This window comes from Prinia subflava, chromosome 3, assembly GCF_021018805.1.
Source record: "Prinia subflava isolate CZ2003 ecotype Zambia chromosome 3, Cam_Psub_1.2, whole genome shotgun sequence".
NCBI lineage: Eukaryota > Metazoa > Chordata > Aves > Passeriformes > Cisticolidae > Prinia > Prinia subflava.
The window spans coordinates 96,212,321-96,233,754 of NC_086249.1; the positions used below are offsets into that span (position 1 = coordinate 96,212,321).

The following is a 21,434-nucleotide window of genomic DNA, read 5'->3' on the forward strand; positions in this document are numbered from 1 at the left end:
CAAAAAACCCTGCTGCTATGTAGAGGCTTTCAAAATTTTTGTGTGAAAGTTTACGATCTCACAAAGAGCCTTTGGAGCCACAGGCCAAGAGCACGAGTAGATTATCAATAACGTGTTTTTGTTTCTGTCTTGAATGAATTCTTTTCTCTCCAGCTTTCAGGCATCCAAATAACTGTAACAGAAGTTACTTGGACTGAAAAAGGACAAAATTGTGTCTGCAAAATAATGAAAAAACTAATTAATGAAGTCAACAAAAGTTTTCTCCAGAAATGTGGTGGACCATTTATAGAAAGTGGATATAGATATCAGTAGCTAAGCTTGCTTACTAAAATTTAAAATAAAACTGCAAAGGAAAGACTTTTCTTAGACTTTCTTTTAAATGTCCCGTTCTGAAGGAGTTGAAAATAAAGTTACTTTTCCAACTCAGTCGGAAATAAAGTTACTTTCCAACTTTGTATGAAGAGGAGAAACATAAGAGAGATTTTCTGGCTTCCTGTTTGCTCTCCAGTTTGTTTTCTCTGGTAAATAGCATAAAAGGCAAAGCACCAGAGTGGACAAGTAGCAGGAAGAGTCCCACTTTCCCTTCTGTCATGACTAGGGGTGATGAGGGGTGCTGCCTGGATGGTCCTGAGCTGTATAAATCCATCACTGAGCTCTCTCTGGTGAGGCTGGAGAATGACAATTACCACAGGTCTTTTTCTGAGGAAAAAACCACAAAGTTTTGTGAGCATAAACCCATCTGGCCCATTTTACAGATGTATTTATAAAGAAACCATGTTTTAGTGCTTAAATCTCAAAGCACCTCCTTTAAATGTTGATGTGAATGTTGCAAAAGCTAAAGTTTAGAGAAGGTATTCTTGGTTCTCTTGTCTGTTTTCTCCCTTGTGTCTCCTCTTCTCCTTTTCTTTCTAACAAGTTACCTGTTCATTTAACTTTGTTTTAAGGTAAATTTGATTTAAATGGGTTTTTTTTCTTAAACAAAAATCACCAAACAGCTTTTTTCTTCCTGTTTTTCTGTTTTGCACTTTTGGATCTCATTATTTTAGCGCTTGAAAATCTATTGAATAACAGATGAAAATGAAAATCTTCACTTATATGCACAAAAAGGTTCTAGCTAATTTTATACTTGCAAATATTTGCGACTGGTAGATTAGGGAAAAAATAATTCTTATCACCATGTTCAGGAAAAAACAAAGGCAAACAAACAAACAAAAGAAATGCCCCAAAGGTATCTTGTGGTAAGTGAGTTAAAGCACAGTTAGTTTAGCTAATACCACTTTTTAAAATCCCTTAAACTCATGCCATAGGGTTTTTGCTTGTTTTATTTGTTTCTTATCTGGTCCCTTTAGTAAGAGACGTATGGAAAACTTTCTTACTTTTAACACATGAGCATTTTTTTACCCTCTGCAATATGTGCATGCTCCAAAGAGCTCTGCTGCCTCAACTTTTTCTGTTGCCTCAGTGGATTGACATCTATTGTATCCTTCATGCTCTAGCTGTAATCAGCAAACTCACCCTCTCCTTCTTCTTCTTCATTCCTGCCTGGGGACTATTTAATTTTCTTTCTCTCTTTCTGTACTTGAGCCCATTATCTTGGTTTTCTTACCTCATACTGTTTGTGTTGGTCTGCCTCTTGTACCCACCTCTTTGAGTTTTGTTTCATCCCAACAGCCCTGGTTTCTGACACAGAGCATGAGTCAGATTGACAGTGCAGTTAGTATTTATAATTGGAGTAAGGAAGTCTGTGTCACCAGTGGGCATCTGCGATTGTAGGGTTTTTTGATAATACTTTCAGTTTTTGAAAGAAAATTCTGTTTAGGAAAACTCAGCTGACAAAAATCCACCCCAAATCTTTCAGTACCTTGTATCTGACAGTTTAGAAAGATCCACTTTAAACAATGAACTTAAAAATTCTGAAATGTTTCCAAAATGCTTCTCTTATGGAGCAGGAAGCCTTGGTTGAATCTGCTAAAGGATCTGCTGTTGCGATGGAAACTTGGATGTGTCTCAGATGAAATTCTGGCAATTGACTTTGTCACTGTTGCAGAACAGAGTTCTTTAGTACATCAAAACATTTAATCATATTTTTTGCAAAATTCACTCCAAATACTGAAGGATGCCTATGCAAAAATTTTGCTAACATTGCTTCCTCAGAGAGTGGGAAGACAGTAAAATGTCCTCTCTTTTTTTCCCCCCTGCTATGTCCTTCTAGAAATATTTAAATAATGAGATTCAGCAACATGAGCAAAACATGCTGCTTAAACACACAGGAAGGAATTAAAGAGAATATTTAAATGTGAAAATTGTGTAGCCAAACAACTCCCTATATACTGCTTCCTGTCATCGAATAATAGGACACTCTCATCTAGTTAGTTTACTCTCAAAACTCAGGGTTTGATGAATTGTTCTGAATGTGTTTCCAAGGGGCGAGTCTTCCAAGAAAAAAGAAAAAAGCATTTTACCAATTTGGAAAAACAGAATTAAGTGATTTTGTATGATATTTTCAAGACACATGATAAACAAACAAATAAATAAAATATTCCAAGTAAACATCTTAATAGAGAAATAACATAATTTACACTAATGAAAAAGTATTCATTAAAAAGTGAGTGATTTTCAATTGCAAATATAGGTAAGAATGGGAATTGGCTCTTTAACAGCTTAAATGCAGCCAGAGTGATCCAGATTCAGTGGATCCTTGCTTTGATTTGCATAAAGCTTACACAACTTTATTTGCTTTGTACAGCCAGATGCTCAAACATGGTAACAAATTATACTTACTTCTTCATTATGAGGAAATAATTTTGTGTTTGTTTTCCTTACAAGTCCATGAATTAAATCAATAGCTAAGGGTCATTCTGTTCAAAGAATTATGTTTCCAAGATTATTCTCTAATTTGATAGTTCCTTACAGGGTTACATTTTCTGTCAAAAATTGAACTCTAGAATTCTTTTAATTAAGTTTTCTTATTCTTTATCCTTAAGTATTTTTAAGCCCTCCTATTGAACAGAAATAGAAAACAGATATTAGGAAACTGATCTTTGAGATTCTGCCATGTCTGATACACACAAGTCCATTATAAATAAGCAATCAGCTCTCAGAGGATGAGAATGGTGACAAGGAGGTGAATGTTTCCTCAGTGGTCTCTGCAGGATCCTCTGTCAGCAGGCCAGGGGTAAAATGCATTTACAGAACAGTAGGAGAGAAATCTTACGCAGTCACAGTGTGCTCCCGGGGAGTACTCAGCTTTATACACTCATTTGCTCCCCACCTGGAAACTCAAATGAAAAAATTAAAGAATCATTTCAGGCAATTTTGCCTTTTTGCCTGATTGAATCACGTAGTGGAATGTGGGAAGGCAGACAATGTTCCCTAGTCTCTGGCTGCCTCTCTTATCAACATCCAGAAGCGTATGCAGTGACAAGTTTCAGGGGAGAACACAAGCTCATGAGGTCTGCAGGCAATGCAGGACATTTTGTCCTGGGAGTATGGGCACTGAAGCCTACGGTCAACAAACTGGCAGTGCCTTAGGCTCAAACATCCTTCATTCTATAACTAATCATAAGATTCTTTTTAATTAACGTCTTTAATTAACGTGTAAAATGTTGCCACTTCCAGTTTAAGGCATACTCAGTGCTGATGAATATGTGGCTCTCAGTGTGTTGCTCGAGTTCCAATTTATTAGACTTTTCTTTCTGTTTTTGTTGCATTACAGAAACTCAACTTACTGTATGAAAGTGTCCATTTCGCTGACGGTGGGTGAAAATGACACTGGACTCTGCTACAATTCAAAGATGAAATATTTTGAAAAAGCTGAACTTAGCAAAAGCAAGGAAATCTCATGTCCTGAAATTGAGGATTTTTTATTTCCATTTAGGGAGCCTGAAATTCTGTGGTATAAGGTAAGGAATGCAAGAGATTTATACCTTCAAATATATATTATGCAATGTTCTTATGATTCTCTTGATCTAAATGTGTTATGAAGCTTGGGCTGTTTTTCATTTTGTCAAGAAAAGTGGACAGAACCAATGGTAGAAAAGAATGAACTAACTGAGAAATTCAAATGCTTCCTTTGGTAACCTGTATGAGATATCTATGTATGCTTTGCATAAACAAACAGCTTAATTTCACATAAGATTCAGCAAATACTACCAAAACTTAATTTTCTACATATATACTTAAGGTTTTACTCACAAATATAATTTCATTGTTTTTATCAATAGCTGTATTTCAATATGGTGTAGCGCTTTCTACACCATTACTTAAGGGCCAAATTCTTGCAAGTAGTGTTGCTTGTGGACAGTGCAGTAGAATTAACTATAGTAATTAATTAAGTAGCACAAGACTGTGCTACTTAAAAAATAAAGTTTTGTGGCCTGGAAAGATAATGTCCAAATTAAATGATGGCATATCTAAGGTAGGAGAAATGAAGCCAACTATTTTCTTATTCTCACCTTGAATTTTGTGTCTGTAATAAAATACTTTTTTAGATTAAGAATGCACCTTTTATAGGTTCAGAGAGCTTTAATTCTAAGATTGTTTTAGAACAGATATATAGCATCCTTATTTCTCTTCATTCTTATCATCTGTTCTCTACATTTTTAAATTCTATTTTTTTTAATTGAATTAAAAAGAAAAAAATAATTATCCCCTGCAGCCTTAGCTGCTGGTAATATAAAAATTCATAGATTGCAGACATAAGTGTAATGCTAAATAAGTAAATTAAATACGAGCCACTCAGCAAACTAATGTCCAAAAAATCCCACCAAAGGAATCCTCCCTTTTATAGTCACAGGCATAAATATCAAATCAGGTGCTATAATTAGTTTTAACCAACAACTAAATAGACTGCATTTTTACATATTTAGTTTATGCACATTTATAACTAGCCTGGGCTCTTGCCTAGCCACCTTGACTTTGGGCAGCATTGTCCACAGTGGTCCATTTGAAGTGTATGGGCACAATCCCTGAAGTTTTATATTCTTTTTAAACAGGAATGCAAGACAAAGACGTGGAGATCCAGTATTGTGTTTAAAAAGGACACACTTGTCATTCGGGAAGTTAGAGAGGATGACATTGGAAATTACACTTGTGAGCTAAAATATGGATTCTTTGTTGTCAGAAGAACGACGGAGTTGACGGTTACAGGTAATTACAGGCTCTTTCTATCTCTTTATATTTAGAAAAAAAACCCCACTGAATATTGTGGTTTAAGTTGTGTGGTTTTCAGTCATTCAATTTGCACACAACTTTGCTCTGTGCCTATTAAAACTGTCCTGAATACTTCACAGGGGTATCTGTAACACCTTGACAAGTCTGAATTTTGTTCTGTTCCAAAAGCTCGGGCACAGCTCTTTTTTTTTTTTCTTTTTTTTTTTTTTTGAGTGGAAAGTGTGGCCAAGGAACAGAAATTCAGAAAATTCAGAAAGCATGACCTCTTATAGGAAAAAAAAAGGCATTATGTCTATCATATTCTGTCATGTGATTAAATTAGTTGGGACATGGACATAGCTGTAGCAATAACTCCACAGTAGGAGCTGTAATTGTCTCTGGACATGGGAACAGCTGCAGCCACAGCCCAAGAGCAGTAGCTCTGTCCCAGTGGGACCATTGCAGGTGTGAGACAGCTGCTTGGGCAGCTCATGATGAGGGACATTTTTCCTCTGTTATTCTCTCCCCACTTTCTCTAGTTATAGTTCAAGAACTTCCTGATCTCCATTGTCATGTGCTGTGGTTACCAATGCATCTATTTTACATTAGTCTGATTATTTTTTTAATCCATTTAGTCTTGACTTCGAAAACATTTTCAAGTATTAAGTTCCACATAGTAATTATGCAACATAAATAAACTCCATAATTCAGCAAGCAGCAATTGCATAAGATGCATTTACTATAACCTGCTTTTAAAACTACCATATCAATATTTAAAATCCATTATCAATGAAAACAAAATATATACTGTAATAGTAATGACTACAGCAGCAGAACAATGTGAAGAATGGTCCATTGAATTTTCAATTTCTCACCAGACCTCTAATTTCCATTTTACAATTATGTAAAACATATAGCTGAACATACATGTAAGGCAGAAAAATGAGCTGTTACAATTATGGGATTACAATGGGAGGCAGGAGTACATCATGATCTGTGTAAGGCTGTGTGGTTTCATGGTATATGCCTAAAAAATGCAGAATGAGGATTTTCCTGTCAAATTCGAGGTGAACTGGATCCATATGGTTGACAAAGAGGCTTGCATGTATAAGTTCTTGCACCTTCAAAATATCTGGTAAACCAGGATAGAAATCTTCCAGAATATCTGTGTGGGTTGTTCTTGATCTTTTTTTTCTTTTGTATCTAATCTATAAATCTGAGGCAGCAACTAGTAACACACTTGTGTTAAGCATTAGATTGAATTGCAACAGTTTCTTTTAATGGTGAAAAGTTTGTTTTCTCTTTCACTATATCCCATTTTCCCTCCACATTAACAGAAATTATAGTCAATTAGGGAATGCAATTTTCTGCTCTTGGATGTGTCTGGAAATCATATTGTTTATGTTGTTTTGGGACATTCAAGTAGTCAATCATATTTATTTAAACTCAATAACCGGGATCTCTTTCTTGTTGTATAGCATTGATTTATTTGGTCAGTACAGACAGGCAATTACTGTCAAGTGATTAACCTCACAATAAACATCCATATACTCTGTTGGATTGACTCTGATGTAGAGAAAGCAGAGAAAGATTCAAGTGTGTGATTTATACCAGAATGATATCTTTTGCAATATTTGATACCTGGATTTCAAAAGTACATATTTACTGTATCTTTAAGTGATCCCATCTGTCCCTTTGGTTGGTGCTCCACTGCACAGCAGTATTTCAACAGGCTCAGACTGACAGAAAAGAGAAAGAAAAAAAAATGGAACTAGATTCATGTTACTATTTGTAGGAATAGTTTAAAAAATGTAATTCATCACTTGTAGTGTAGGTAGGAGTTCAGTATTTAATGTTTAACTAGACAGAGACAGAAAGAGACTTGGCTGATTTTGATATGCTAAAAATGAATGAATTCATAGGGAGGGAACTATTCAATTTCCACCTCTGCAATTTCCACCCGGCAGATTTAAGGACAACCTCCAAATTAGTAAACTCCTTTAGTAGTACTGTGGGTCTTCATATTATTTTTATAATATTTTGTGAATAAACAGAACAAGCAGCTCACCACCTCTTCTCTCCGGGCAACTGTGGACAGTCACCACTTAGGGATGCTTTTTCCCACACAATGTGTTTTGTCAGAATTGCTGTCTCCTGTGGGAAACCTGCTGCTCTTACAGACTATTAAATATGGATGTAATTATAAACATGTTCTTTTCAATATTGGTGTTGTAAATTCTTGTTCTTATAATCTCCATGCTTTAGATGTTGAATGTCTGTGTGCCTCATAGTGAAACATGGAATGGCTCGTATTCTGATTTATTGTTAATGTTGAAAAAGAAGAAGGGAATTCACACATTTTGTGAAAGACCAAACTCATTTGATAGGCAGTATCCATCTCATCTAACAGTTGAAAACCCCTCAGCCATGGAAAAAATAATTTCCTTTCCTTAAAAAACAAACAAACAAAAAAATTGCCCCTTCTCAGCTTAAAATTATAGGCACTCAATGCCACCTTGGGTGCACCTTTACAGTACACCTTTACAGTAACAACTATTTAATGGTTCACTTCTTTATTTGCTGTTTTTGGGGTTTTTTCTTTCATCTTAATGGAAACTTTTAAATTTTTTTTGAAGATCTGTATCTCACACTGAAAAATATTATTTTCTAAGTGATTTGAATAAATTCCTTTATTGTTCTGAGATGGGTCCTATAAATTCCCTGTTTGAAAAAACAAAAACTATATGCTGATAATTTTAGCTTGCAACTAATCAAAGTATTCACATAAAAAGCATATTTGGTAGGTTTTTTGCTTTGTGGTTATGCAATTAGACATTCTAAAATGTCCTGCAATGTACAAAGTCATTTGTAGACTTTTGTACTTCAGATGAGCAGGTTTCCTTTAATATGTGGAATTTTAATTAAGGCATACCTGCTGTCTCTGACATAATTAATTAGAATGTGTTTAGTATTGGGAAAGAATCCTATTAGAAAAGCATAGTGTTAATGTAGTCAAAGTGCACAACATGGGTCAAAAATATTTTCCTTTAGTGATTTGTTCTATTTAAATATTAGGTTTAATAATATTCTTTTTTTACTTGTCGTGCCAAGGCATTTGGAAACTCTTTCCACTTTCAAAGGGTTTCCTTCAGGTCAAATGAAGGCCAGCCTGTGTCTGAGAGAGAATATCCCTGTCCCCACTATGAACATCATAAAGCAAGCACACCCCATCAGCCTTGCAGTTGGAACATTACCAACATTAAATTAATTACCAATTAATTATTAAACTATTAAATTATTATTAAATAAATTACCAATTTTAAATTAATATTTAAAACGAAAACATTCTGTTTTCGTTTTAAATATTAAAATACTTTTACCATTCTGTCAAAAGTAAGAAAACCTCATATCTTGCAGAAGGAATCAGAACTAATCAGTTGTTTTTGAATCTTGAAGCCTTTCCTCAGAGATACCCTTTGTTTTCTTTATGCAGTGATTAGACCCTGAGAAGTTCCCTTGGAAACAACTCCTGCTGGAATGAGCACAGTTTTAGATTTACAGATTCCAGCATGTTTACATTCAAGCTATAGAAATAATAAATCGAGAGAGTAATTTTTGATTATTTAAATTAACAAATTTCTGCAATAATCTTGAAAGTGCCAGTTTACTCTTTCCCATCTTCAACCCATTACTTTTTTCATTTTTAGTTTTTTCAGGCAAAAAACCAGGAATGTCGTTTTTCTCATTTAGTTATGCTGTGGTCAAATCTTAGTGCTGCCTAAAGTTTGGGTTATGTTGAATAAGTTTTGTCTCTTTCGCTTTCTGACAAATTCAGTCTTCATTAGCATAATGGGAACTCTTAAATTACATGTATGTGTGTATTTTTAAAGCTAAAAATTTCACTATAAAAATAAATAGTATGAAGAAGTAATTATTAAATTATATACCTAGCCTCACAGCTCAAAAAAGTGGACCTTTTATATACAGCTAGCCACCATATATTGTGAATAAAAACCAATCAAACAAAACCAAAACAAAAACAAAAACACCCCCAAAAAACCCAAAAAACACCCACAAAAACCAAACCAACAAAAAATAAAAGAAACAAACAAAAAACCAAACAAAAACAAAATAAAAACAAAAACAACAACAAAAACCCAAAATAAAAACCTGAAAGGGTCACACACACTCACGCACACACACAGATACTTTGAAGGTTATACCCTGCTTTAAGTGGACTGTATTTTAACTGTATAAGAAAAAATGTTCACCATTTTTTTCCCCGAAATGTTTGGCTTCAATTTCCACCAGATGTGCTGCTCTTTCTCATTCAATCCATCAGAATGCAGAGAGGTGCTGCCATAAGTTTGTTCCTCTTTATTTTTAGCAGGTTCTAGGTGAGACAAGTATTAAGGAACAAAGAGGGTTGTTTTCTAAGCATTTAGATCTTTAGCACAGACTCTGCTTGGTTGCTGAGGTTAATGACAGGTATGAACCATACTGAGTGTACCCAGTGACTCCTTGATTCAGCTGATCCTAGTAATTATCAGAGCTGACATTCATTCCTTTTGTTCATCATTAATTTAATTCAATTCCACAACATACTCAGATAGAAATTCTATTTACCATTATTCCGTGCAAAGACTAATAAAGTATAAAGCAAACAATAGACTCATTATGAAAGCAGCATGTTCAAAATACTAACCTACCATTTTAAAATGCATAAAATCCTGTAGGTTTAACAAATTTATGGCTGAAGAGTGGGATGATTTTTTTTTGTAAATTAGAAATGAGTGAGTTTCTTTTATAGTGCAATCATTTTAATATGCCTGAAAACAAGGGTCTAAATTAATTTTCTGTGTGTATTTGGGTAATAATAATCAAAACATTATGTTGATGTTTGATAAAATATTCCTTATAAATATTAATTTAAAATATTTATTGTAAATGGGTTTAGAGGGTTGTTCAAAACTACCCTTATATGAAGACAACAATGAGCAAAGCTTTATGTATTTTACTTCAAAGGAATTGCAGATGATGTCATGTACTCTATGTTATAAATTGAAATGATGAATTAGAAAACCAGCTTCAGCAATTTAGCCAAAGAAGGGATTTTTCAGTCTTGCTGCTGGTGACCTTTTGACATTTCTTCCTTTGTCATATGCTGAGTTGTGATGTTCACAAAGATCAGTTTTAATTATTACAGATTATTCCTATCATGGTTAGGGTAGAGAGAAGATCCTCTGAACAGTAATTCAAAGTAGGCAAAGCAGGGTGGTCAAAGCTTATTTAATAAAACAGACTCTATGGGCTTTAGAAGGAAAATTTTCTCTCCCTAAAATAAGACCTGAGGAATAACTTGTTCCCTTGGGTGATGTGTTTATATGCTCATCATTCTGGACAAAGTCGTGTTTCATGCACAGGATGCTGCTCTTTTTCTGTTATTTACCAAAAGTCCTACAGGATGTGGCCGCCAGTATTTGATGATGCAGTCATGACCTCTGCTGGAGTCCTGTACTCCCTGTGGACAGTCCAGTGACACTAAAAGTTAGGCATTGTGTCAATAATTGCTAACAAATAGAAGAAATCTTACTCCATAATCAAAATGAAGAATTTCACTTAAATTAATAAATTAGATATTATATAAGAAGTGCATTACTATGCATACTGTTGTTAAATTTACAACAATTTTGCTTATTTCTAAGTGTTATTATAAAACCTAATGTCTTTTTAAACTTATGCTGGGGGTTTTTTTTGTGAAGATGTTAGGGGTTTTTTTTCAATTTTGGCTTTGTGTGTAAGGTTGAAGACTAAGGTAAAATAGTAAGTTCAAACTATTTTTTTTTTTTAATCAAGTGAGGAAAAAAAAGGGGAAAATGACCTTTCCAGAATGGAAGTTTGTGTGAGTCAATTTCCCTTTCTTCATGAGTCATATGAGAATATTGAAATAAAAACAGTGTGAGTGGATGCTGTTACCAGGATGATTGTTTCATTATGTATATAATGTTTCAGTTTAGTGTAGAGAGATTTTAAAGATGAACTACATTCTACAGAGAGAAATAATTTGCAGACAAAAGTTTATCACAAAAATGTGTTACTGACTACTAAAGATATAAAAGACATGTAAACTTGTAGTTCAATAATATCTCACAAAATTGAATAAATCTGTTGTTAAGGCACCCAAGATGCTTGTTAAACAACCTTTAAAAAAGTAGATAAATTACATTGAATATTAATGTTTCATGTTATTGCTATGAAATCAGAAGACTGCATTTTAATTTACGTTCCCCTGGAGTATGTTAAATCCACCAATACTGTTCTAGCTGAGCATTTGGCATCTCCAAAGCTTTTCTTATACTGCTTTAGATAATTTATATGTACAGTGGAGTCTTCCAGGGTGGTACTTTAATCAACCAGAGTATAAAATGTTGCCCCCATGCTAAAAACAATCTGTACACATTCTTAAAAAGTCTATATACAATTGGACTAACTGAATATTTAGCTTTAAAATGGAGAGCATTTTTCTATGCTTTCAGTGTCTTTCAAATGGCTTAAGCAAGTTCTAAACTCAGACCTACTAAGCAAAATTGTATTGGTAATACGTATGGTCAGAGAGAAATTCCAGACAATAGATGCACCTGAAATCATTGCAATTGTTTGTAGAAGCAGAATTTTTTTGTTTACAGAAGAAAAGGAAAGACACCTCATTTTAACAACAGCAATATAACCTGGGGACATGTGTGTTAACAGAACAGTAGCCTCAAAATCATTTAGAAGGTATCTAATATATCTTTCTCTATATTAAAAGAGTAATTTTTAAAGAGGATTGACAGCCTCAGAAATATTGTCATCTGCCCTTCATCACCCCCCAAGGAAGAAAAAAAGCTTTTTTTCATGCTGTTTTCTCATAGTATTAATGAATTACTCAAAATATCATAGTTTTTAAACATCAGAAAAACAGTGCATATCAAATTTAAGAAACAAGTTTTACTCAGAATTCTATTACAAGGGTGACTCAAGTCTGAAATCTTAGTTTCTCTGAGACTGGTGTCTATTTGACTATTGACTTAAAGAATCAACATTTCATCTTTTGACTTTCTGGTTATTAAAGACCAAAACTGATGTTAATTTTAGAAATTGAAATCAGTTTTGAAAAAAAAAAAACAAACCAGATCTGCAAATCACCCTGATGTTTTATTGGTTTTTCTGTCATGCAATTTCTTTCAATTAATAAATGAAACTATTTTCTAAATGTAAATATTCTTTCTTCATGCTCTAATAACTAAATGCATGGTAGCTGCACAGTAACGCTCCAAAACAGGATAAGCAAGAGATAAAAACTTTGGTTTTTTACCATAATGATAAAAAGGGAAACCTCCCCATCTATTTCTACATGACTGTAAAGTACAGATTTTAATTCTGAATGTCTGAAACTATAGTTCCTCCCAGTTTACTCACTTTGGTAAACGGTTTGTTTCAGTCCTTACTGCAGTAAATTTGGGTAAAACACCTACTGACTTACTGGAAAAAACAGAGCTCAAATTTAGCAGTCAAGAGAAATAATTCTGTACTCTAGGGTACTTTATCTGAAAAGTTTAAAAATTAAAGATATGTTAAAGGGAATAAAAATTACTAAATCAAAATTATATAATAATTTAACTTCTGATGCTTTACTTATCTGTGTGAGAGCTTAATATGGGAAAACAATTTCACCAGCTTGTTTTTTTTTTTTGTATGAATGTGATAACACAATAATTGTTTGACTATGAAAAAGAAATTGGAACCAGCAATGACATTTTTCCATTTCTTAATGCAGTTTTTGCTTTGAAGCATTATATTCACACCCAGAACAGGATTAATTTAGAAATATTAGATATAACTTCATAGAAACATGGCTGGGGAGTGATATAAATCAGTGCATTTCCTCCACATTCTTTACACAAAGTGAGGACGGAAGAACAAGAGTAGAAAGATGCCTGTGAGTTTTCTCCTTTTCTAAATCATTCTGTTTCATCTCACTGCATCCCTCCCATGTTCAGCAAGAGGATTGTATTTCTCCAGACACTCGATTTGACAATGAACACCCCCAGCCCTTAACGAGCCCCTTATGGAGCCACTAGTCCCACAGTGTAATTCTACTCAAGTTGTGGAAAGTTTATTTATGGTGAGTATATGTGGGGTTTTTTTCCTAGAGGTAAGGCTCCTCTCACCTAAGTTTAATATTAACACTCACTGGCTGCTCTTCCTGGCAATTCCATGGCATGACTGATATCCTCTTTATGCCAAGGCCTTGAAGATCAGATGAGCTGAGTTTTACAGACTTCCACTTCCATCTCTTGACTGTCCAAGGGCTTTAGTTGACAAACTCAAATGCAGATTTATAATATAGGTACCTAAATCACATGAATCCTACTTTAAGGTTTCACAGTTGTTATGGGTATAATCTTTGGAAATGGCAAGCTGGCTCTACATAATATTTTCTTGTTATAAAACAAGAGCAAAAATTCATGTCAAAGCAGACAAGTACAAATCTGTGATAGAAATATTACTTGTTTTTTAAACAAGATGTAGGGCTGGGAAAAAAAAAGCTCAAGCTTTTGGATATACAAGGCTGTCTTTAAATCTCAGAGTCTTAATATACCAGCTGATCTAAAAAACTCTATTGCTTTTACCTTGATATGTCTAAGGCAACATTACTGTTGTTATTTTTCATGGTATTTAAGTTTTCTTAGGATGGAATCACAGCATGCAGTTCTTTAAGCTAGTTGAAGTGTGCAAAATAAGTATAGAGGTTTTTTATTAGAATATTGCTGTTTTGATTAATTTTGGCAGTTAGAATAAGCTGTGCTTCACATGTAACAGCAAGTTTCCCTTTTTCATTCTGTGCTTTTTTGAAAGTGATGATTGCGGCTACAGGACAACTAGAAGCTTTCCTTTTATACTTCACTATTCTCAAGTCAATGCAACTTAAACATAAAGAAAAATGAGTCCTCTTTGAAAACAAAGGTTTTGGTTTGAGAGCTGCAGTAAAGAGAATAAATGTTTTATTGGAAAGTAGGTGGGTTATGATGCTTCAGTGTAGAGATGGTAAATTTATTTTAAGCTCCCATTTCTGTTCAATACTTACACATATCTTCTAACAGAGCGTTTTTAATGTTGCTATCAATAGTTTTTAATGCCCAGGTGGGTAAAGAACTGAGGAGAGAGGTGATTTTTGTTTTCTTGCTGTAGAGCTCTACCAGGAAACCTTGTCCCTTCCAAGAGAGAAATGTAACTTGCCATGAACATCTGGCTCCTCCACAGCTTTGAGCCTGGCACTAGAGCCCAAGCACCAGCTGCCTTGTGGCACCCCATGCTGGTTCTGCCCTAACATGCTACCCTCTGTCTCTGCATTTTCACTGAAAGGCTCCTATCTTTGTTCTTTGGGGTTGGCATTTGCCTCTCAGTTTGTGGTTTCAGTGGCCCGAGCCATTCTCTCTCCAAACCTCCTTGCCCAAAACCTCCTTGCCCAGCCTGCCCCATGAACGCACAAATCAGCGATGCATTTTGGGCCTGGGTGCCACATCTGGGATGTGCAGCAGCAGGAGGGGCCTTCGAGGGCAACGTGCCACCCCACCAACCCTGCTCTGGTTGTTCCTGCCCTCCAGCAAACCACCCACCCTGCCCTGGGCAAAATTCAGCTAGCACTGGGGTCATCATCAGCATATGAGCCAAGCCTTGAAGAATTGGAGAAAAAAAAAAAACAAGATGAAGATTCTGTTATCTTTACACCTTAGCTAAAGAAGCTTTGCAAAATATGTTAATATGCATTAATGATTGTAGTGATAATGTTAATAATAGTGCCTTGTGTACTTCACTGGGCACGGTGAATGACAAATAAGGCCATCAAAGAAGTCTTTTCTGTTCAAGAGAGAGGGGGAAATGTAGAAAATGGATTTGTGGAGAATTCTCAAAGCCTGACAGAAGGTTCACATAGCCTTGTGCATTTGTATGCAAACTTTGAGATAAATGCTGACTTAGAAATGCCATGGAATAGGACAGACATTGTTGAGAAAGAAATGGAACTGGAAACAAGTTTCAAAAGATGGCCTTGCAAAAAAGACTAGGTACTTTGGAGAAATAGAACTATGAAAGATGCATCGTAGTAGGACCCAAGAAGGGTAATTTTATATAATTGGCTTTAAAGTACTAACAAGCATTGTGTGGCAAAAGCTGATAGGCCAAGAAAAGCTTATAATGTATTGTAATTAGGAAATAGTTGGCTTCTGATTGTGAAAGTGCGAATTGTAACATCTGTGCTGTCTCACCCCTCACATGAGACTGAAAATGGAGTAAAAGTTTTTGAAACACATCTCAGTTGCCCCATCCCTGGGTCAGAAAAGGGTATAATCCAACACCCTGAGATGGAGGCAGCAGTGACCACTGCTCCTGCAGGGCCAAAGCAAGCACCTTCCCACTGGCCACGGCCTCCAGCCCAGCAGCCACCCCTCCGTGCAGTGGCAGAGTGTTGCTGACATCCTGTTTTGAATTCCCAGGTGTTTTGTTCCTTCAAAACAATTCCATTAGTTTTCTGTGAATTTTTGAGCTAGCATTCAGATTTCAGAAAGTCACTCATGAATAACTAGGCAAAGGGCAAAAAATGCATTGTGATAAGCTAATTTAAATAGAAATAGGCTCATTCCTTTGTGTGGGTTGGATATGCGTTTTTATTTTTTTAATTTAATATCTAGACTTTTAGGACTAAGTTCAGTTTTCTGAGGAGCTACTCTGACATCAACAGGAAAAACGAAAAAATAAATCTAGGTGACCCATTTGTCATTTTCATACTGCTAGCACTACTTAGACTTTTCTTTATGTTTGAACAGTGACAATTTATCAGGATGAATGGGAGGGCAGGAACAGAGATTTAGGAAGAAAAGACACTTGCAAAATATGGATAATATGACATTTAGTGTAAATTATGTGATCACAACAGGAAAAGCATTTATTTTTTCACTATTCTCATGCACAAATAAACAGCTCCACAATTAACAGGAAATAGTCTTATGCAGCTATTTCTCTTACTAAGAGAGGCTCAAAAGACTGAAGGAAAGTGCTTGAAAGGCCTAGTCTGGCTTTTGAAAAGTCTGGGACATTTCAAAATGCTTTTGCATGTGTTCTGTAATGTCTTATTCCAATACATTATAAATGGTAGTTGGCAGATTACAAGCTAATGTCTGTACTGTTCTGCTCTAGGTGTCTTGTCTAGGTGGTTCAAAAGCATCTTTGTGATCTGTCATAGTAGTTTTGATATCCACATAAAGCTGAGAGAAAAAGGATTTATAAGCTGCACTCAGAAAGACATACAGGTAGAAGTGCCTGCTAGGGGATGGGCAGAAAGCATAAAGCACTGAAGGTGTCTTACTTTAGACCATAGCATATGTAAATTGGAATAAAATATTATAAATACAAGTTCAGAGTCCTGCTTTTACTTGAGTTCCACAAGACACATAATAACTGTCAGTGTTGTTTTTTTATGATCTGTCCTTTAAAAATAGCAGTTCTTAAAAATGCTACTTTATTAAAAAAGAAAACTAACCCAAGTAATAAAAATTATGGGAGGGTTGGGCCTTACAGCCCAAATATAAGACTTTCATGACTTGAAAGTTTGCTTTCCATTTTTGAATGTATGGCAAAGTCACTCCTCTAAACATGACAGCTGATCTGGTTTCCTTATTAAACTGAGTGCTTCAGAGTATCAAAGGGCAGAAAACTTGCATTAACTTGATTAAAAATACTATACAGAGTCAACAGAAAAATGATGAATTTACTTTTGGTATTATAAAAGGATTTTGTGGGCAGAAAGGGGAGGTACTTTTAATAAGTTAATTGTTGCAGAATGAATAACTACATCTGTGGAAGGTCCTTATAGTTCCTGCTCATGTATATTATGGAAGAGTAAATAAAATGAGTAGAGTAAGAAATGCAATTCTGATTCAAAAACTGAATTGGAGGTGGTCCTAATTCATGTTTATTTATCGCAATTGATAACATCCAGTAAAACTGACTGAACTACTGTTAAGTTTTCAGGATGTGAGTTGTATTTTCAACATTTGTAGAAAAAGGGTATTTATATTTTATAGGCCTTTCAGAATTTTCATCAAGTTAGAATGGAAAAAAACTGTTTTCTGCAATTTCAGCAGAAGAGAAGCTTCAGAAGAGAAGCTAAGCCAGTGCTAAACCTGTAGTCTGTAAAGGATTTTGAGAAAAGAAAAAAATCATTTGCACTGGATTGGTGGGCTGTTATGTCAAAATTTTGAAAGAGTGTGAAAAGTGTACTGATCTACAGCTAAGAGACTTTTGGTGATATTTTAACAATTCTAATAAAAACAATAGTCACATGACTGGTAAAATCAGTTTTACCTCTTGTACTTTTAATTATAAATATTCAAGTGTTTTAATTAAACACATATACACACCCATTCATTAAATTTAAATGGAGTTTGCTGACTACCAGTCGACAGAAAGAAATCTCTTTTCATTCTCAAAAATCTTTGCCAATGGAGAGGAGAGAGGAGATTCGAGGAGAGGAGATTCGAGGAGATTCGAGGAGATTCGAGGAGATTCGAGGAGAGGAGAGGGGAGGGGAGGGGAGGGGAGGGGAGGGGAGGGGAGGGGAGGGGAGGGGAGGGGAGGAGAGGAGAGGAGAGGAGAGGAGAGGAGAGGAGAGGAGAGGAGAGGAGAGGAGAGGAGAGGAGAGGAGAGGAGAGGAGAGGAGAGGAGAGGAGAGGAGAGGAGAGGAGAGGAGAGGAGAGGAGAGGAGAGGAGAGGAGAGGAGAGGAGAGGAGAGGAGAGGAGAGGAGAGGAGAGGAGAGGAGAGGAGAGGAGAGGAGAGGAGAGGAGAGGAGAGGAGAGGAGAGGAGAGGAGAGGAGAGGAGAGGAGAGGAGAGGAGAGGAGAGGAGAGGAGGGACAAGCAACACACTTTTTGCTTTTGTGTGTGTTTATTTGTTCTGTGAGGAGAAAAGCAAAACAAAACAAAAAAACAAAACAGCTATAAAAGTGCTTAGCTGTATTTGACCTTTTCCAAATTTTGAGTAACACATCATTGAAGAAATATATGGAACTTTCTACCCTGGAAAAAAAATACACTTTTAAGAAGAGAAAGACAATTTAAAAATCTTACTATATTTTTAGGAAGTTCTTCTAAGAGATAAGGGTCACATTTAAATGCCTATAATAATACACCAGCTCTTTTTCCTAAATAAGATGGCAGTTTGGCTGGGTGCAGGAGAAGAGAAGCTGTGAATTCAAACCAAGGCAGTAGAATAGCTGTGGATAGAGCATTTGTTTAAGACAAACATATATTCCTTTCTACTTTGCAATGGGAGCCTGGGAAGACTGCAACAAAACCCCCTTAAAGATTTGTGATGTACAGGAGAAAATGAATATGCAAATATAGAAAGAGTGAGAGGCTTCCACCAGTAGAGATGGGAAAAATACATATAGAGGAGACAGTAATTTATTTTTTTCTACAGAAGCCCAGAGTAAATGCAAGTATGATTTTCCCTGCTGTGGGAATCTGTAACATTTTTCACAAGATAGTATTGACACTAAAGACTGGTGAGGTAGTCAGAAGTTCTGAATATATTTAAATGAATACAGTTGTATCTGTCATCATGAATGGCTGCTATAATCACAGCTTTTACAACCCACTGTTGGTTTCAACAGTCCAGGGTACAATGGAGCTCTGCAGAACTACAATAGTTGTTGACATTCCATTAAAGAAAATAATAGAAGTGGAATGAATATGCTTAGATTTCTTTTTACTCTGTACAACTGATTTATAAAGAGAAATAACAGAGGGAGAGAAAAACAAGACAAACCACTGTGGAAAGTAATTAAAGATGTGAATATTTGGGAAGGGTAAAACACTGCTACAGCTATAGTGAATGTATTTTTTAAAATTGAATATTGCTCTGTCATTAGGATTGTCATAGCTACCACACTGAATTTTGTTTCTAATTTCTGTTAAAAAATAGGGTTATGTAAGGTTTTTAATTTATCCTTTGTGTACCAGCAAGCTGTTATACAAGATTTGTTCAGTTTAAGCTATAAGTATTTAGATTGTAACTAGTGAGAAGTTCAAAGGTGATGGATATTTAGTTAAACTTTTGCATTATGTATTTCTGTGTATATTAGCTGGTGAATGTATCCCACCTGAATCTCACTGAAATGATGCTTTCATGAAAGTTTGCTGCCCAAGTTTGTATAGAATGATACAGTGAAAACATCAGCCAAAAGCACAGCTAGACATCATTTACTTGTTAAAAAAATCATGATTTCCCTCTCCCCTCCAAAGGGTAGTTCTCAAAATCCTTTTAGAATTTATATGAAATACGCTGAAGAGCTTTGCCTTTACCTGTCAGCTTTGCCTTTACCTGTCATCATGAAATACTTCAGCTGCAGCATGCAGCCTTTTCCTGTTTGAAAACCTTTATAAGTGTTGTGCTCATTCTAAGGAATATAGAAAGTGAGAGGCTCCAAATTGCCTTTGAAGCTATTACTACATAATCCACTGCATGATGTTCCTTTACTTGCTTAGTTGCTTTTATTCTAGAAATGGCATTATAGCAAAGTAAACAACACTGTCAAATATATCAACCTATTTTTCTCCCTCCCTAAGGCTATACTAGCTACCTATACAGACATTTGAGAGAAATCTCTGCATCTCATGCCCAAATAGTAAACAATATTGAAATATAAATGCATGAAGAATATTAGAATATGTTTTTAAAAGATTAAAATAATGTTTAATATGGCTTTATTATACAAATAATCTGTTGCAGCCAGTAAGCCCTCCTCCTCCTGCTGCACTGAGTGAAAGAAGAACACCTTAGCTAGGAAAAATCAGAAATATTTTTAATTTTGTCTGCTAAATTTAAGGTGGGACTTTTGCATCCACACACCAAATTGTTTTTAAATAACCTTGATTGTCCTTTGAGACTTGATCCACGTGCCTGGAACTTCACCAAGCATTGTTAAACAGGTTAGAGTGCAAGCTGTAAATATTGAAATTATGAGTCTGAGGCAGCTTGACAACTAGACAAGCATTTAGAATCCTTCTAATCTTTTTTTCATATGTCATCTGTAAGGGAATGCCTACATTAGAAATCAAGCCTTTAAAAAGTGCTTGCTATTCCCTTGTTTTCCTTCTGAAAGATTTCTCTCTGCCTAATACACCAGGAAAAAATAACTAAAATTATTTAGAATCTCTTTTTTTCAGAGTCACGAACAGTCTTAATGGTCAATGAAATACAAATGCATAAGTAAATGGAAAAAAATAATAATAAAAAAAGAATTTAGAGTGTATGGAAGTGAAGAAATTTGGGAGGAGGAAATATTAGAGAAGGCAGGTATTGCAGCAAATGGGGCTCAAAAACTCTTAGTAGTGCTAGTGGGAATTAACTATTAGGAAGTGCTGCCTGGAAGATCACAATGTTCACAAAGTCTTTTTTTGAATGACATAATTTTGTTACTTGCATAGTAGTTCCATCAAATGATGATTTTTGTGACACTGCTGGAGTCAGTGAAATGTCACCCCTGTCTGGCAGTCATCCTTGAAAAACAGGCTTACCAACAAAATAAATAAAACCACACTCTAAACAGCAACTGCAATGCTGCATTGCAAGAGCAGTCAGAGGCTTTTTGGGTGTGTTCAGACAATTCCAGGTTTGGAGATATTTAAAAAAAAGAACTTTAGTTTCACTACTGATGGATTCAAACACTCAGGACTCAAAATCTCCCTTAATCTCTCAGTCATCTGTACTAAATTGATGAGAAGAGGGACAAAAAGACATTAAATTCCTGTTTTCAAATTAACAGGTGTATCTCATTGTGATTCCTGTCTGACAATGTCTACATCACAGAAAATGCCATTCCCGTCAGCACTAATTGGCCTCTTTGGTCATCTCAGAGGACACTCGAATGGTTTTGGAGGTTGCACTAGCAGCCTCACTATTAGGCAGAGTCCCAAAAGTACATTAGAGAGCAGGGAGGATGAAGAAACCTCTCTGCCCGGGTTTGCAGAGAAAGAATTTGGTTCATGACATCATGACTCTTTGCTACTCAGGATAAATGACTTAATTTGAAATTAAATGGTCTCTGTCTGGTTTCTAGACATCTTTCAATAGTTGCCTGTGGCTGGTATAGAAATAGAAAAATAACTCTTGAATGACAAATCAAAATATTTTCTGAAGTGTTGCCTAGATTGAAATTGGGGTGGGGTTTTTTTGGTGGTTTTTTT

General features: G+C 35.4%; 1 protein-coding gene across 1 annotated transcript in view; it reads left to right on the top strand.

Annotated features, from left to right (window-relative positions):
• Positions 1-21,434, top strand: part of IL1RAPL1 (interleukin 1 receptor accessory protein like 1) — a 685,196-nt gene that overhangs the window by 413,608 nt on the left and 250,154 nt on the right. The window contains exons 4-5 of the mRNA XM_063392981.1: positions 3,716-3,902; positions 4,995-5,148. Coding sequence (XP_063249051.1) covers positions 3,716-3,902; positions 4,995-5,148 — 341 coding nt within the window. The remainder of the gene's footprint in view (positions 1-3,715; positions 3,903-4,994; positions 5,149-21,434) is intronic.